General features: G+C 39.6%; 2 protein-coding genes across 14 annotated transcripts in view; both read right to left on the bottom strand.

The window, feature by feature from the left end:
• The window catches only part of ZNF410 (zinc finger protein 410), a 43456-nt gene extending 35613 nt beyond the window's left edge, over nt 1-7843 (bottom strand). For 2 of the 6 annotated variants that reach the window (XM_014835647.3, XM_070514049.1), the window contains exons 1-2: nt 7710-7791; nt 2709-2778 (exon numbers count right to left, since the gene is read on the bottom strand). The gene's annotated coding sequence lies outside the window, so the exon portion shown is untranslated. Of the gene's footprint in view, nt 1-2708; nt 2783-7709 lie in introns of all 6 variants that reach the window. The other 4 variants (XM_014835646.3, XM_014835648.3, XM_070514047.1 and 1 more) reach the window with 3 other exon arrangements.
• A 1677-nt stretch (nt 7844-9520) lies between these two features.
• Nucleotides 9521-18363, bottom strand: part of PTGR2 (prostaglandin reductase 2) — a 23026-nt gene continuing 14183 nt past the window's right edge. For all 8 annotated transcript variants that reach the window (XM_014835772.3, XM_014835771.3, XM_014835770.3 and 5 more), the window contains exons 5-10: nt 15591-15761; nt 14142-14351; nt 13229-13350; nt 12319-12406; nt 11477-11516; nt 9521-10585 (exon numbers count right to left, since the gene is read on the bottom strand). In XM_014835772.3, the coding sequence (XP_014691258.1) occupies nt 10509-10585; nt 11477-11516; nt 12319-12406; nt 13229-13350; nt 14142-14351; nt 15591-15761 (708 nt within the window). In that variant the 3' untranslated portion in view covers nt 9521-10508. The remainder of the gene's footprint in view (nt 10586-11476; nt 11517-12318; nt 12407-13228; nt 13351-14141; nt 14352-15590; nt 15762-18363) is intronic.

Here is an 18363-nt window from a genome sequence, read left to right as displayed (position 1 = left end):
TACAATCCCACCAGTGTATGAGGGATCCAGTTTCTCTTTTTGTTTTGAGGAAGATTAGCCCTGAACTAACATCTGCTGCCAATCCTCCTCTTTTTGCTGAGGAAGACTGGCCCTGAGCTAACATCCGTGCCCATCTTCCTCTACTTTATATGTGGGACACCTGCCACAGCATGGCTTGACAAGTGGTGCTTAGGTCTGCACCTGGGATCCCAACCGGCAAACCCCAGGCTGCCGAAGTGGAACATGCAAACCGCTACACCACCAGGCCAGCCCCTGTGGGATCCAATTTCTCCATATCGTCACCAACAGTTGTCATTATCTGCCTTTTTCATTATAGCCATCCTAGTGGATGTGAAGTGGCAACTCACTGTGGTTTTGAGTTGCATTAACTGATGGCTAATAATGTTGAGCATATTGTCCTGTTCTTATTGGGCATCTGTACATCTTTTTTGGAGAAATGCTTATTCAGATCATTGGCCCGTTTTTAAATTGAGTTATTTGTCTTTATTATTGTGTTTTAAGAATTCTTTTTGGGCCAGCCCGGTGGCGCACTGGTTAAGTGCGCACGTTCTGCTTTGGCGGCCCAGGATTCCCCGGTTCGGATCCCTGGTGTGGACATGATACTGCTTGGCAAGCCATGCTGTGGTAGGCGTCCCACATATAAAGTAGAGGAAGATAGGCATGGATGTTAGCTCCAGGCCAGTATTCCTCAGCAAAAAGAGGAGGATTGACAGCAGATGCTAGCTCAGGGCTAATCTGCCTCAAAAAAAAAAAAAAAAGCAAAACAAAACAAGAATTCTTTTATATTCTAGATACAAGTTCCTTATCAGATATAGGATTTGCACAAACTTTCTCCCATTCTGTGTTATCTTTTCACTTGCAATGCAAATTTTATATTCAATTGAACAAGGAAACTCTAACTCTACAACATTATCAAACAATACCTCAATAGAATTGGCATTCAAGGACTTCTCAGTTTTGGTTAAATATGGATCTGATTGTCATAAACTGCTTAACATGTCTTGACATTATAAACACTACCATGCATGGTATTCTCTGCATTAGTATTACTAAAGTTAAAATATAGAAACAGATCAACTATATTATTGAGTCCAAGGCTAAATCTTTCCACTATTAAGCTCAACATTAAGTATTTCATTTTAGCAAAACGCCATCTCTACCACATAATATGAACATTAATTTGAATTTTCTTGTTGTGGCGTTTACATCTGTATACTTACTCATAAAGACATATCCATGGCAACAACTGACATAATCCTGATAACTGAAATTTTACCATGTACATGGTTCCCTATGGCCATCAAAACACATTAGACTGCTTAAAGAAAACAATCTTGGTTCAGCATATATTATATTTTTTAGAAATCCACTGACCCTGCCACTGCTATTGAATGTTATCCCATAGTCAGCCTAGAGGTTAAAAAGAAGGCAGGCCATAAAACTTGCAATAAACCAAAGCAAAGAACACAAGAAGCCCTGAAAAGTACTGGGAATAAGTAAAGAGAGAATTGATAACAATGGCAAAGCAGATGTAGGACAATAGCGATCTCTATGCTCAGGACCATCTTGAGAACAACCCTCCTTCTGTTTTAGGCCAAATAAACAAATCCCGAGACCTGAAGTCTGAGAAGCTGCATTCTTTTTCTACAGTACACTCAACATCATCCAGCAAATTATGCATTAACACTAAGTAGCTGAACAAGTTAAATAAAGATACGTTAAAAAAAAAAAACCCAAGGTCTCTCAAATAGAAATCTAAATTCTGCCTCTGACTTGTTGGTTGAAAGCTGGACATGCTACTTGCCTTCTTGACCCTAGGAAACTCATCTGAAATACAGAAATGAAAGTAGATTGCCCTAGGATTATTTATATATATATATATATATCAATAAAAATAATTATAAAATTCTTCAGAAACAAAGTTGTGCATATGTGCTTAAGAAACAAGTAAATTTATCAAATGCTCAGTATACTATAAAAGGTTAAGAACTCTGTCTTTTATTATGGCATCCAAATTTCCTATAGAGCAGTGGTTTTCAAACTACTGTGACTATAACCCACAGTTAAGACACATTTCCCATCATAACCCAGAGAATGAAACACACAGAGACATACATAACATTCTCATGAAACAATACTAACCCATACTAACCTCATGCACTCTGAATTTTTTTTTTAATGATAAGACCCACTAAACTGATTTTACAAGCTACTAACAGGTTACGTCCCATTAGATTGAAAAACACTATAAAGTACCTTCAAATGTTGAAAATATATATGTTAAACACAGAAGCAGCTATAAAATGTAAAGCTATAGATACAAACCTGCTATAAATATATATTACAAACAATCAGCAATTACGATTGATAGAAAGTCTTGATGAAATGGAGATTACTTGAATCCTGTCCTCAAGCCCACCCTGTGAGATCTGCAGAGGAAAATACTACACACTAGGCAACGGTCAGCAAAGAAAGGCAAAGTAATCCTTATAGTCAACCGGTCTTTGGTCCCAAATCCCAATGTAGAACTCCCACATACTACACAGGAATTAGTGGTAATACCATTTCCCTAAGGTAGAGATGGCCTAAAACTAATGCAGGCTACATGGGGAAATACTGGAAGGAAAAACTAATCCAGCATAAACTAAGCAAGCAACAGGGGAACAGAGCTGATACAGGTCTCTTACCTCAGTTCTGTCTGCCATACAGAAAGGAGCGTCTCCCAAAGGGAAAGATGACCAAGGGCTTTATACTACTCTGCCTCATGAAAGAAACAGAACATCGTGTCAACCTCTAAAAAGCAAAGTGATCCCACCCTAGAAAACAAAGCCTAAAACATCAGTATTGCTCTTACTTGAGGGAGGCAGAAACTGCCTTGACACCAACTCAGTTTCAGAAAGAAGGGAGGTAGGAGCATAAAAGAGGAAGTAAACTGAGAAACGCTGTGCTCCCCTCAACTGGTCACCACTCCCAAAGGTTAAAATAAAGCAGATGATTTCAACCAAGAGGACTAGTCTCTCCTGACATGGGCCAATCTGCTTCTCAGCTTCCTCCATCTCTACCTGTGGCTAAACACTTATGATAGTGAACTACAAAGACCAAAAATTAAAATTAAAAAAACAGCAATTTAAATTTTGGTATAAAATGGTAGTGCTAGGAACAGAAAAACTAGGTAACTTTTGGTATCATATGTAGCATATTATGGGAGCTGATTAAATTCTAATAATAAAGTGATAAAAAGCACTGATGAAGGAAATTTGGAATATAGAATGTGAAGCCAGAATGAATCTTAAAAACTGTAGGATTCATTCTGGGCCTTCTTCTTTTCCCAGGATGTTCTAGTGTGCTGTAATCCCACAGCCCTGATTTTTATTCTAGTCACCTCCCCATCTCTCCGAAATCCTTCAGAGACAAATTTATCATGAGAGTTGTCTCCACTTTCTCATCTCCAATCACTATCCAATTCCAACACTTTACCAAAACCTCTCTTATTAAGGTTACCAATGATCTTCATGTTGCCAAATCCAATAGACACTTTGCTGTCCTCACCTTACTTGACCTTTGCAATGGACAACTATTGTTTTTGATTGTCTCACATTCATTTCCCCTGCTTGGGAGACAGGATCCATATTTTGTTTGGGGATCTACCTCTCATCCATTGGATATATTCTTGGTGGAGCTGTAGATTAAGGTGTTCTTTTCTAACCCAGGCCAACTAGTGGACACTTGACCCATGTTGAACAAATCAGACACTTTTCCTTAGAACCTGAATCCTAAAAGAAGTAACTAAGCCCTGGAAACTGCCAACAGCCCATTCATTCCAGTAATGCAGTTAGCAGCCTCCCCCTGGGGCTGCTCAGATTCTTGTCCTTTATAAAGCCAAGGCCTTCAGCATTTCTTTCGATCCTGTGAGCTGCCCACATCCTTGTTATAATTTCCTCTTCCCCTGAAGTAAATTGGTCACTTGCAACCAAACAGCACTAACTGATATTACCTCTCAGAAGCACTGCCTCCTTCCTCAAACACTTTACTCTCTTTGCTTCCAAGATACAAGTTCCTTATTTTACTCCTACCTCACTGGCCATTTACGCAGTCTTCTTTGATAACTCCTATACCCCTGCTCCGCTCAGCCTCGAAATATTAATGTTCCCCAGGACAGTATTCAGGCCCTCTTCTCTTGCCACACTCTCTCCCTAGTATGAACTCATGGCTGCAAATGATACAGTGTCCAAAATTTTTATCTGTAGCCCAGATATCTCCTCTGAGCTATAGGCTTGTATATGCAATTGTTTGGCCTCTCTACCTTATGTTTTAACTTGATATCTCAAACTTAATATATCCAAAATGAATTCTCTCCCAAGCCTGTCTCCCACCATTTCCTGACAACCTCTTTCACCGTAATCCTCCACTCAAGACAGGAAGATCATTCATCCCATTTAGGAGTCATTTTTATTACTTTTTTCCTTTGCTCCCAATATCCAATCCAGCTGCAAGTCCCATTGACTCTATCATCAAAAGAGATTGCAAATCCACCATCTGTCTCTACTGCCACCACCCTACTCCAGGCCACCATCAACGCTTGCCCTAAAGTACTGTTACTGTCTCCTAACTGGTCTCCCTGCTTCTACTCTTGCCTCCCTCCATTCTTTTTTTTTGAGGCAGATTAGCCCTGAGCTAACATCTGCTGCCAATCCTCCTCTTTTTGCTGAGGAAGACTGGCCCTGAGCTAACATCCGTGCCCATCTTCCTCTACTTTATATGTGGGACGCCTGCCACAGCATGGCTTTTGCCAAGCGGTGCCATGTCCACAGCCGGGATCCAAACCAGCAAACCTCGGGCCACCAAGAAGCGGAACATGCGAACTTAACCACTGCACCACCTGGCCGGCCCCAACCTCCCTCCATTCTATTCTCTTCACAGCACTAATTGTCATCTTAAAATGTGAATCCTGTTATATCACTCCATTGCCTGAAACTCTTCACTTGGCTTCCCATGCATCCAGACAAAATACAGACTCTTTATCTGGGCCTATAAGAACCTACGCGATCCATTCCTACCATTCCAACCACACTTCAGAGTCACTCTCCCTTACTTGCTCACCCAGCTCAAGCCAAATGTATCTCCCTTAGTTCCTTGAACACATTAAGCTCCTATGTTAGGGATGTGCGCATGTCATTTCCTCTACCTAGGAATGCTTTCACCTCTCTCTTCCATTGATTAGCTCTCTTGCATTTTTCAGGACTCTGTTTAACTATCACCTCATTTAGAAAGGCTTTCCCTGATCACTTTATCCAAAGAAGGTTCCCCATACCCCCACCACTACCACCTTTATTTTCTCTCTCTACTGTCTTCATTAAAGCATTTATCACAATTTCCAATTCTTTTACTTGCTTTTATATAGTATTCAATTTTTGTCTGACTACCCTTTAAATTGTAAGTTCCACAAACAAGGGCAAGAACTAGTCTGTCTTGTTCACTACTGTATCTCCCAGCACCTAGCACAGTGCCTGGCAAAGAACTGTATGTAACTCATAAGGAATTTAGGTCTCCAAGAGTCATTTCTGATACTGTGAAGCTCTAAGGTTGTCTTTACCATGAGCTTAAAGGTCTTCCATACAAGCTTCCTTTTAAGCGCTTAGTAAGCACTGAATAAATATTTGTATAATGAATGAATGACACTGCAAATGATACCCACGTTTCTGTCTCTATACCTGACCTCTCTTATGAACTCCAAACTTGCATTTCTAACTGCTTGCTGAGTATCTCCACATGGATATCCATCTCAGACTTAACAATGTCCAAAATCCAGATTATCCTCTCCTCCGCCAAACCTGTCCTTCTTCCCGTATTATCCATTTCAATTACTGCCCAATCCTCCTCCCACTCAGCTGCAAATTCTAGGTCTTTAACAATTTCTCTCATCCTCCATAGTTAAATAATCCCAGTGGTTCCAATTCCCCAAAATTTATTCCCACTGTAATGCCCTGTTTAGGGGTCTCATTATTTTCAACTACACTTTTAAAACAGGCTTCTAACTGGTCACCCTGACCTTAAAATTCCCATTTCCGATCCATCTTTTACGCAGCCACTCGAGTTACCTTTCTAAAACACAGAAATGCTTATGCCGCTCCCCGTTTGGAAAGTTCAGTGCCTCAGAATAACAATCAAATCCCTAGGCATGGCATTTGAAATACTTGACAATATGTCCGCAAATACTGTTCCAGTTGCAGCATCCACTATATTCCTCAACGAACCCTTTAGTCTAGCCCACACTGCACTAGCTATTAAATGAACACACCAGTCTGTTTCAGTGCTCAAGGTTTTTGCTTGAAATAGTTCAACTTCTTCAACCAGTAATAAACACCCTCAATCCAGTCCCGATCTTCTGAAATTGTTTCCAGCCTTTAAAATCCCAACGCAAATGCCATCCTCCATGAAGACAGGCTGATCCTTTCCCTCCAGTCAGAACAAATCTGTCCTTCCCTTGGTGTTCTCACAACACACTGATTGACCTCTCTATAGCAATTATTTCATCCTGCCAGGGGTGGTAGTTGTCTACATGCATATTTCTCTCACTAGTTAAGGTTTGCTGAATTTATTCATCCTTCTCCCATTAACCTAGCACGATACTGTCCACAAACTAAGCATTCAGGAAATAGCTGCTGAATATGTAAGTAAACCCCTTAATTTACAGAGAGAAAAAAGCGAAAAGCTAGAGATTAAGTAACTTGCCAAAAATCAGACATCTACTTAGATGCAAAACCTAAAAAACTGGAACCTAAATCTTCTGCCAGTTTAGTTAACCTTACTCTGTCCCACACTAAGATAAAACAAAGTAGAATTTCTCACTCCCTAACAACAAAATGCCCTTGACTTCATTTCAAAATGTTTCTTTCATTCGCCTTGCAAATATGCTACGTTGACCCTTGCGCCAAAGTGAGGAAGAAGTACAAATTCTTAAGTTCCACGTTAATAATATTTAACTTCCAAATGGTACCTAAATGCATTCACGAGCCTCACGAGCCAGTGGGATAAACTTTAATAAACTAATTGGATTCTTTTCTCTTAAGAAACTTCAGAGGATAAATTCAACCTGCGAAACGCAGAGGCTGTAAACGCTCCCGGCCCACACCCCCGCCCTGGAATGACAGGCGAAGAGGGAAACCGGCAGCCCAGGCCCTCCTCCGAGCCGGCAGCCTTCCTTCTTCTAGACCAGAAACCGAGTGGACGTAGGAAAGAAGCCGGGAGCTCTGGGCTGAAAGAGCCCAGGGCACAGTCCTCCTGGCATGCTCTTTCGCCCACTACAACGGCCTCAGTGGAAGGAAGGCCCCGAGGTCCGCGGGCAGGCCCTGGCTGCGGGTGAAGTCAGTCGGGGAGCCCCCGCCCCAGGGACTTGCAGACTCTGGCTTTCTCAAGACGGTCTGATTCCCATGCCTCTGCCCCCAAAACTAAGGGAAGGAGACGATCCGTGGACCCCCAAACCCTGCGCGGGGAAGGGCCGAAGCCGTGGGGCTTCAGACCGGCCGCTCCCGGGCCCGCCAGATCCGGGAGGGGTGCCCAAAGGGGGCGGTTTCCCGGTCCTCTCCAGGGGCGAATTCGCTCCGAGTCCCCGAGGAGCAGGTTCCGGCTCCCTCCCTCTCGGGGACCACTAGCCGAGAGGGTGTGGTCTGGCCCACCCGGGAGCTCACCTTCCCGTCCCGGGCAGGCGTCCCTCCGTCCGTCAGTCGGTCCCGAATTCCGTCCACACACAGCGCCTTCCGGCTCCCGCCGGAAGCAGCCCGAGCGCGGGACAGGAAGTTTGGCCGCCCCCCCCCGCCCCCCGCACACACCCACTCGCTCGCCTCCAGGCCGGGCGGTGGCCGCCGGTGCCGGGTTTCTCCCGAGGGGCTGCTGGCGGGGCGGGGGCCGGCTCGCGGCGCTGGGCTCGCCCCGGGACGGAAGGAGCCGCAGTCCCCCGCCTCCCACTCATTCTCTCTGGGTCTCGGGGCTCTGTGGTCTGCGAAGCCCGAAAAACGGGATCAGTTCATTCTAGCCGTGACGTCAGCGGCAGCAGATGGGGTAGTTTTTCCTGCCAGCTGAGATCACGACTAGTCACAGTGCAGGCAAGCGAGAGAGAAAAGATTACCACTTAAATAAACATTTATCAAAGTTCTCAGTGAAGAGGACCCTTCGCAGCTTAACTGCTCGAGAAGGGAACCTGCAGAATCTATGTCTGTATTGTATACCAGGCCGGGTGAGACTCAAGACTCGTGTAGAACTTTTTTTTGGGAATATGAATTCCCTAGAGTCTGGGTTTTGTATATTAGGATGTAAAAAGCTCTCAGATGTCCTGACTGGGGGCTAGAATGCGAGTTCCAGGCTGGATGCTAACACTTGTTAGAGCTTTATGAGATTGACTGACTTTTTAAGTTTTTGAATATTTGCTGCTTGTGGAAGGAAGAGGGACGCTAAGATAGTGGCAGTGGGAATTAAAGTTCTCTTAGAAAGGCACTTCCAAGGTTAAAGACAAGGCCTGATGACTGGGAAAAGAATGGGTGAGAGAGTAGTTGTTTGGGTACACAAATAAAGGATGGTGATTTTAAAAACAAAGGAGAAACAGGTTTCAGAGGAAGATCATTCCTCTTTAGATAAGCCTTGTTTATCTACCCCAGTGCCAAAGGGCTATTTACTTGGGGGTTAAGATCCCAAGCTCAAGTAAAAGGTCAGAAATACAGATGTAGATTTAAGAGTTAACACACAGAGATGAAACACTCGAGATGAAATGATCCAGGAAAAGTATATAAAACAAGAAAATAAAGAAGCCCACTGAAGTCAACTGGAGGAACTGATTACTAACACAATTTGGATCTACTCTCTACAAATGTTGCACACAGAACTATAGTGCAGTGACAAATAGACATGGCAAGCAATAGGATATGTTGGAGTATATGAGGAAGCCATTTGGTGTAAACCTAATTCGGCCTGACTTTGTTTTTCCATAAGGGCCTGACATGGCCATTGAGCTGGCATTGTATATCCGCTTTAAACATTTCCTATGGGAAGAACAAATGCCCTTAAGATAAAGGTGCAACTCCCCCCGACACACACACATTGGCGTTTCCCTAAGGATAGGCATTTCTCCCTACACTAGGAACTGATTGATGTGCTCACCTGTGACCACCCAGCTCGAGACAACAGACCTGCCACCCGGCTGTGTCCACCAAGACAACAGACTTGCTACTTGCTGTGTCCATCAATCGCTGTGCTGACAGAGCAGTCTCATGACTATTGTAAAAGGGACATTTCAATCACGTGTGAAACATCCTCTTCGAGGGTACATAACAACTCTGTACACCCCACTTCTTTGGTGCCCTTCCTTTCTTGGGGAAGGCAGGCCCTAGGCCATGGTCCTCACATTTTGGCTCAGAATAAACTCATCCAAATTTTCATTTATAGATTGGTTATGGATTATTTTCATCGACACAGTGTGTAAACAGATGACCATAAACCAGCACAACACTCAGAATAATATCAATTTTACTGTTCTAAAGGGTTGATTACAATTAATAAAACAAAGTCTCTTATTTAGAGGTACATTAGTAGACCTTGAACATTCATGTTTACAACCATTTGTTAATCTGCCCAGTCAGGCCAGTCATTTTCTGAAGCTATATTTGTTGTCTAAATCTTTTTAATCACCTAAAACTCCAAGTGATGTTTATCTATTTGCCCTTGAAATCTTTACAATTATTTGACAGTATGTGCCTGCTAATATAAAATAAACATATGCTTTTATCAATATATATTTGAGTTTTTAGGCTATACAGTAAATTATTTGGCAAAACACAAATAGATCATCTTCTGTATAAATCTAGTCTTTCCGTCAACCTAACAGACCTCAGTTACTTATCTTCTCATACTACTCCCAACACAAAGCCTCTGCTCTCCTATCCCAAAAACTGTTCCACAAGCTCTGAATTACCCCAAACTCCTACACACACACCCTGCCATTAAGTCCCTTTTCCATCTACAATATGCAAAGGCCATCCCAATTCTATTCTTATGCCAAGTTTCAGTTCAGGAATTATGTAAAGCACTTCTAGTTCAGCAAATAGTTACTAAGTGCCTTCTCAAGCATTCCATTTTAAATCAAAGTTATTAATTTTAAAAAGCTATTTTGTATGATCCATTAACAGTTATATCAAATCTCCAGCAGTTTCAGAATATCTGATAAAAATATCATATGTAATATTAGTTTTAGTAAAAGAAAGAAAAATAGATCATGTTGACTTCAATCTATTGTTGTAAATACTCATATGCTGGATGTAGAGTACGGATATGATATTGAAAATACAGGAAAGAATTATGCAACTAAGAAAATATCACCTATGGTCACATTTAAATCAAAAACTATCTGTATTCTAAGGTTTTTTTTAACGTATCTTGAAAATCTTTGTGCAAAATGGAAAGAAATCTATGTATTTCCTTGATGAAGACGTTTATAGAGATTACAAAGAGGTTTCTTCTGAAATGCAAACTATCTGCTTCCCAGTGTTACCTCCTGTCATCATGGACTGGAATGCAGCTGGAAAGACAGAAAAAAAACCTTGATTATCTGAAAACATAAATGTCATTATCATACATGTTTATCCGTAAGTCAGACACATACAATTAATTTGAGTAATTTCTTCAACGATCTTAATATGAAGCATTTAAGGAAACTGTCATGAAAAGAAAACAATGGCAAAGCTACAGGACAAACTAATCCAATTAACATCTTAAATTTTCACCCAAACTATAAATGTTTAATTGATGTCCACATCAACATTCACTGTTTACAGAGTCTGAAGACTATAGGCAAATAAGAGCGACGATAAACTGTAAGCAAAAACAATTTTTAAATAGCTAAAATATTATAAATCTAATCATAAAGTTTTACTAAGTGAAATATACATCTGTTATGCCAAAAAATGGGTGAAATTTATATTTCAGTTTAGTAAATATATTAAATTTTTTTTCTGAGAAAGGAAAAAAATCAGTTTGATTTAATCCTTTTCATTTGAAACAAACAAAAAGGTATGCCAAAATCTGTATGTTAGGCAAAAAAAAAAACCCACCTAAATATTGAAAATTTGCTTAATATAATCTTATGATGCCTTAGAACTGTTCAATTTGAAAAAGGTAAATAGAGGCTAAATGACTTTCATGATTCTTACATTTTTTTCAAAAGTTGTTTATGAAACCAGAGAAACACTTTTATTTTATGATTTGAAATGCGAAAACAATACCTCTTAAACACCACTAAGTTGAACTTTCATGGAGTTTGATTAAGACATTTAAGGAAACCTGTAGGACCATTTTACAGGAAAGAAATGATTCAAACAGAAAAAAACACCAGAGAAGTAGAATTCAAAGAAAAAAGGGAGTACATGTGCTGAGCACGTGTATATAATAAATAAATCTACATTCATCTTACCTCCCATGTTTTCCAATCCATTTATCATAGTCTCTTTGATCTGTAAATCAAAATAGCTAGATTTAGTATTCTTTTGTATTATCTGAATTTATTATAGCAAACATATTAATTTCATAATAAAAATTCCTTCAATGTTTCTATTTAACAGTTTCCACTTTTGCAAAAGGCAGCAATACTATTTAGCACTTTCTGTCGAAAAATAGACATTCTTCATTTCATGTAGGTAACCCAGAAAAGTTCCTATCAATTGATTTTTCTAATCTTCAATTGGTAACATCACAAGCTATACACCCTCTTTTCAAAAAACGAAGTAGATAGGCACATACAGATACAACTGCTATCATTTCCAGGTTTCAAGAACATCCCAGGTCAGGATCTCTAGACCCAAGATTAGTAACTCCTGATTTTCAACCAACAACCAAGAGAGATAACAGAATGTCCAGGGAGGGCAGGAAAGGTGTATGGTGGTGGAGAGATAGGGGTACTAAGATGCGCTTATATGATTTTTGAGAAAGCACAGCTTCTAACACATAGTCACATTCCATAAATATGTGTTAAATTAATGAATATTACAATTTGGAAAAAAAATCCTATTGGTTTTGTAATATAATCTAAGAAAAGTAAAAGTTAATAAAATTCTAGATAAAGGAAATGACAGTTTCTCAATAAGGAGGTTATACTCACCTGAGAGGTAAAGTTAATTTCTAATATTCAGTATACTTTTCTTTTGTAGGAATTTTTATTATGAAATTAATATGTTTGCTATAACAAATTCAAATAATACAAAAGTATATCCAATAGCAGGAAGAATGATATTGATAAAGAGTAGAAGCAAGTTCTACCTTTAGTTTTCCTTCTTTAAACCACTGACTCAGCTGTAGAATGCCAGACTCAAATTTGTCCTTATAATTTAACACCAGAAATCTTTCTCTGTAGTGGAGAAGAAAAGGATAATGATCAGAGACTAGGGAGGGAGTGAAAGAGTCCAAAATCCAATCATTCCAGAACTCTAATATCTGTTAATCTTTCAAACAACAGGCTTAATCACACAGTCTGGTCAGATATAGTTTTAGGTGTAGTTACAGGTGCAAGTGTAATGGACTTCTGTTTTGTCTGTTCAGCATCTACAACTCCATTTGACAAGAGCACTGTGATTTTACTTTGTAGGTAACATCTTTTCCCCACCTTCACACGACCAAAGCCAGGCCAGTCTGAGCCAATAAGTATCAGCTTTGGGACTCGATAAAACCACAAGGAGAGAGCTCTTCTCTTTTTGCTTGGATTGCTAACTTGGTAAAATATAAGACTAGAGATACCAGTCATCCTCTTGCTGCTGCAAGAGGAGAACCTGCCAGGGAGCAGAGCCAACCCAGAAGAAAGCACAGCCCAGAGGAGGAGAAAAACTGAGTCAGGACACCACTATGCAAACCCCTTATCCAGCCAAATCTAAGCCAGTATTAATACTGGACACCTCAGATACGTGAGCCAATAAATTTCCTTTGCACTTATGCTAATGTGAATTGAGTTTCTGTCACTTGTAAAAGACTTGCAAAAGATTGATGGAACAGATGTATTTTTTTAAAGTTTTCTGCCAGGGAGCTGTTAACCAAAACCTAAATATTGAACTGGCTTAAAATGTATATTTTCAATTTTTATTTAATATGCAAAAATTATATATGAAGAACAATACATTTCATATACATCTATGATCTTTAAATGAATCTGGTAATAAGGGGAAAGGGTGGAACACACCTTGTGATGTTTCTTTCTTTCCGGATTGCTTCTACGGCAGGGGGTAGTGGAGGAGGATAAGGCACATCTTTGTTGTACTGAGAAATTTGACCACACAGGATGATGTGGCTGCTCTGGTTCATCTGTTCAGAGAAAACTGATGATTATAGCCTAAGATACATGCTGTCCCTTTGTTTACTGATTCTATGGCTGCCTCAATGAAAGCCTCCTTGACTATTGTATTTAATCTTTATTGCCAATTAATTGATTTTGTTTAGAAGATATACCCATTATATGTATTTAAGAGTTTTATTTAGCTAGAAAATAAGTCTACTCCAAAGGAACATAAAGATAAATGAGAGTTTGGTAATAAGCAAAAGAATGAAATTAGTTGTCAGTGATGTTCCTGCTACTTTTATTAGTAGTAGTAGAGTATTTCTTTGGATTTAAATAATTTAACCTCAACTGCAAATAATTTTACATATCGTAAAGATCAATGCAGTGTTAATAGGTAATGCTGATATTTTATAACATTGTCGATAGAAATATTTCAATACCTGCAATCTGTGAACATCCACTCCCTACCCAAAGTCAGGGCCACAGCTGTGAGTTGGTTAATGGTGATTTAGGGGTCAGAACTTCACCATTTCAACCATGCAAACTGTAATTTTTCACAAAAATTAATTGCAGGTGAAAAATATAATTCTGCTGGCAAAGAACTGAAATTGATGCCCATAGTGCGAATCTGCAGGCAAATGGAAGTAGATATCAGCAAGCTCTTTTGTATCACTGAATTACCATACTGATCATGACATCATTTTTCACAATAAACCCTACAGTCTTATACAGCTTTTTTCTCTCTCAGTATCAGGTAAAAAGATATGATATCAGATAAAATGTAGTATTCAAATTGATAAACAAATCAGCAAACAACCTGACTTATCACTGTATCACTGATGTCACCGCCAACATTGTCAAAGTAAATATCCACTCCAGCTGGGCATAATTCACGGAGTTGTTCTGCCACATTCTCCTTTTTATAATTAATTGCAGCATCAAAGCCAAGTTCTGAGGTCAAAAAGAGGCACTTCTCATGTGTTCCACAAATTCCCACTACTCTGGAACAGCCCATTATATGGCCAATCTAGGGGAGAAATTTTTGAAAATTAGGCAACTTTCTATTGTTACATTTAAATGGAAAAAACGCATACAGGATATTACAAGAATAAGAGAATGTTCATCACAATTTAGGATAGATTATAGGGCTTTTAGCTAAAAGTAATTTGAAACCAAAAGAACTGAGAACAGTTATTTTTTTAAAAATTAAGATTAAATAAAACTAGACTTAGTTTGAATGTTAAAATCTCACAATTTAAAGCTGATTTTATAAAAGGGATAGTCAGAGCCAAGACATCACTATCTTGCAATTCCATATTTTTCAGGCCTGTAAGGAACTAAAATCACTAATAAGATAAAATGTTTTGTTTCAGTGGTTTCAGACTATAAAGGCTATTATTCATAAAACAATGCACTTCATAAAATTCTATGGTAACATTTACCATATTTCTAGAACCTAAGTGCTTTCTTATTTGAAAATATTTTTTAAAATATGAGTTTATGGGGCCAGCCCAGGGGCCTAGTAGTTAAGTTCAGTGCACTCCACTTCGGCAGCCTGGGCTCAGTTCCCAGGTGTTGACCCACTCATTTGTCAGCAGCCATGCTGTGGTAGCAGCTCGCATACAAAAGAAAAAAAAAAAAAGAGGAAGATTGACAGCAGATGTTAGCTCAGGGTGAATATTCCTCAGGGAAAAAAAAAATACATGAGTTTGTTTTTTAATTCATGGAATTCCAGACAAGTACGCTATGATTTTCTTTTTTGTATTGATTGGAGCAATGCTCCAGCATTTACCATGCCTGTTTTTGCTGGGAAAGATTTGCCCTGAGCTAACATCTGTTGCCAATATTCTTCTTTCTTTTTTCTTCCTCCCCAAAACCCCAGTACATAGTTGTATATTCTAGTTGTAAGTCCCTCTAGTTCTTCTATGTGAGCCACTGCCACAGCATGGCTACTGACAGACAAGTGGTGTGGTTCTGCACCCGGGAACCGAACCCTGGCCACCGAAGCCATAAGAGCACCCAACTTTAACTACTAGGCCACCAGGGCTATTTTTGGCTAATAGTGAGCAAGATACAAAAATCTACAATATTTTTCATATTGTTATGAAGACAGTGTAAGCAGGTAATAACATCATTTCTACCAGAAATGTGTAAAATAATTATATTATAAATTTGTTCAATTTTATCTTTTAAATCATATACATGTATCCAGAGATTCAATTATGACTACTTTTTTAGAAAACCAAATAATTCTGAGAAAGTTTACCTGCCCAGCCAAGGATCCACAAGCACCAGCAGCCCCACTAACAACCATTGTCTGATTAGATCCAGCAGTTACATGACCTTTTTCCTGTATCCCAATCAAGGAAGTCAAACCAGGCATACCTATAGCTCCAAGAAAGTATGAAAGGTGTCCATCCACAAGTTGAGGATCTACCTAAAATAAAACATAAACCTTCTAAAAATAATACTAGGAAATCCTGTTTGTCAACAGGGTAGGGACAACCTGTTATGGACTAAATTGTGTCCCTCCCCAAAATTCATATGTTGAAAACCTAACCCTTAATGTGACTATATTTGGAGACAGGGCCTTTAAGGAGATAATTAAGGTTAAATGAGGTCATAAGGGTGAGGCCCTAATCTGATAGGACGCTATTCTTTATAAGAGGAGGAAGAGACACGAGAAATTTCTTCCTCTGCATGTGCACAGACGAAAGGCTGAATGCCATGTGAGGGACACAGTGAGAAGGCAGCCAACTGCAAGCCAGGAAGAGAGGCTTCACCAGAAACCAAATTTTCCAGCACTTTGATCTCAGACTTCTAGCCTCTAGAACTGTGAGAAAAATTTTTGTTGTTTAAGCCACTCAGTCTATAGTATTTTGTAATGGCGGTTCAAGCAGACTAATAAACAACCCAGTACAGTTTCTAGAACAGTAAACCATTCTTCAATCTTGCTAAAATTCTATAATTTACTTGTACAAAGTAAAAAACAAATGAATATTACTTCTCTTTATAGTAAAAAAAAAAAAACTTTAAAAAGAATTCCCCCATAAAAGACACTAATATTCTTTGTTGTCAATGCCTCAAGTATATCAAAAGAGAAGAAACTTAACAAGAATCACAAGGCAAAGTTGGAAGGTTTTAAAATCTCTGAGCAAACCCAAAGTAAACATTTATCTATATAAAAATCAGCTCAAACTCTAACAGTTCCCATTACTGATGCTTAACATGTACCATAAAAATGTAAGGAAGGTGTGATACAATTTCTTGATTTTATGTTTATCTGTTTACTAGGCCCTATAAATAATTAATTATACTTCTCTTACATTTCTGTCTGTTTTCTCTTTTTTTTTTAGATTGGCAACTGAGCTAACAACTGTTGCTAATCTTTTTTTTTTCCTGCTTTTTCTCCCCAAATCCTCCCAGTATATAGTTATATATTTTAGTTGTGGGTCCTTCTAGTTGTGGCATGTGGGATGCCGCCTCAACATGGCCTTGTGAGCAGTGCCACGTCCGAGCCCAGGATCTGAACTGGCGAAACCCTGGGCACTGAAGCGGAGCATGCGAGCTTAACCACTCAGGCCGGCCCCTGTGTCTGTTTTCTTATCTGTAAAATTAGGGAGAATTGAAAAAAATGATATAGAAAGACTCCCCACCATAAAGGTTTTATAATAATTTTTTAAGGAATAATTTTGGTAAAAATTTAATAAATCACCAAAAGAATCAAGATTCATCACCTTAGTTTGATTTGTAGTAAACTGCCACAAAGAAATAAAATGGCAGTTTGTATTCAGCAGTTTCTTTGTTGTTGTTTCTTTTGTGTGTGTGAAGAAGATTGGCCCTGAGCTAACATCTGTTGCCAATCCTCCTCTTTTTGCTTGAAGAAGACTGTAGCTGAACTAACATCTGTGCCCATCTTCCTCTACTTTATGCGCAATGCTGCCACAGCATGGCTTGATAAGTGGTCCTAGGTCTGCACCTGGGATCCAAATCTGTGAACCCCAAGCTACCCAAGCAGAACATGTGAACTTAACCACTACACCACTGGGCCAGCCCCCTGTATTAGACAGGGTTTGGTTTTTTTTTTGGAAGATTAGCCCTGAGCTAACATCTGCTGCCAATCCTCCTCTTTTTGCTGAGGAAGACTGGCCCTGAGCTAACATCGTGCCTATCTTCCTCTCCTTTATATGTGAGACACCTGCCACAGCATGGCTTGACAAGCAGTACGTAGGTCTGGACCCAGGATCCGATCAGGAGAACCCTGGCCACTGAAGCAGAATGTGCAAACTTAACTGCTGCACCACCAGGCTGGCCTCTATTCAGCAGTTTTAAATGGCTATCAGTTAAATCTGGTTTGTGGTTAAAGGTAATGGAGATATTAAAGTCTACAATACACAGAAAGAACTATAGTACACAGAAATATTTCATTTAAGTAATAGTTTTTTTATCAGTAAAGCCAAAAAACATTGTGAGATGAGTTTTGTGTTCAGCAAACATCATTTCTCCATTCCTTCTGAATTCTTCTTCCTCATTTCTAATACCTATTCCCGGTGCTGGCCCCGTGGCCAAGTGGTTAAGTTCGCGCACTCCGCTGCAGGCGGCCCAGTGTTTCGTTGGTTCGAATCCTGGGCGCAGACATGGCACTGCTCATCAAACCACGCTGAGGCAACGTCCCACATGCCACAACTAGAAGGACCCACAACGAAGAGTATACAGCTATGTACTGGGGGGCTTAGGGGAGAAAAAGGAAAAAAATAAAATCTAATACCTATTCCCAAAGCATTTTTAAGCTCTCTTCAACTGCTCAGTTTTCCACTACAACACAATGACAGGGAAAACTGGAAACTGCTGAATATTTCCTTTTCAATTCCTGCTAAGAAATTTCTAGTTCAGTGTATTAGTACCAGTAAATTGACAAATGATTGCATAACATCTTTCACATGTCATTACACATATTATGCTGGCAAAAATAATACAAAATAGTGTGCCAGTGGGTTCAATGGATTGTGGCAAATTAGGTACACTTACATGTTGCTGAT

This window comes from Equus asinus, chromosome 7 (genome assembly GCF_041296235.1).
Source record: "Equus asinus isolate D_3611 breed Donkey chromosome 7, EquAss-T2T_v2, whole genome shotgun sequence".
In the NCBI taxonomy this organism is placed as follows: Eukaryota; Metazoa; Chordata; class Mammalia; order Perissodactyla; family Equidae; genus Equus; species Equus asinus.
The sequence above is the reverse complement of the archived record's forward strand: the minus strand, read 5'-3'. Positions and strand labels throughout refer to the sequence as shown.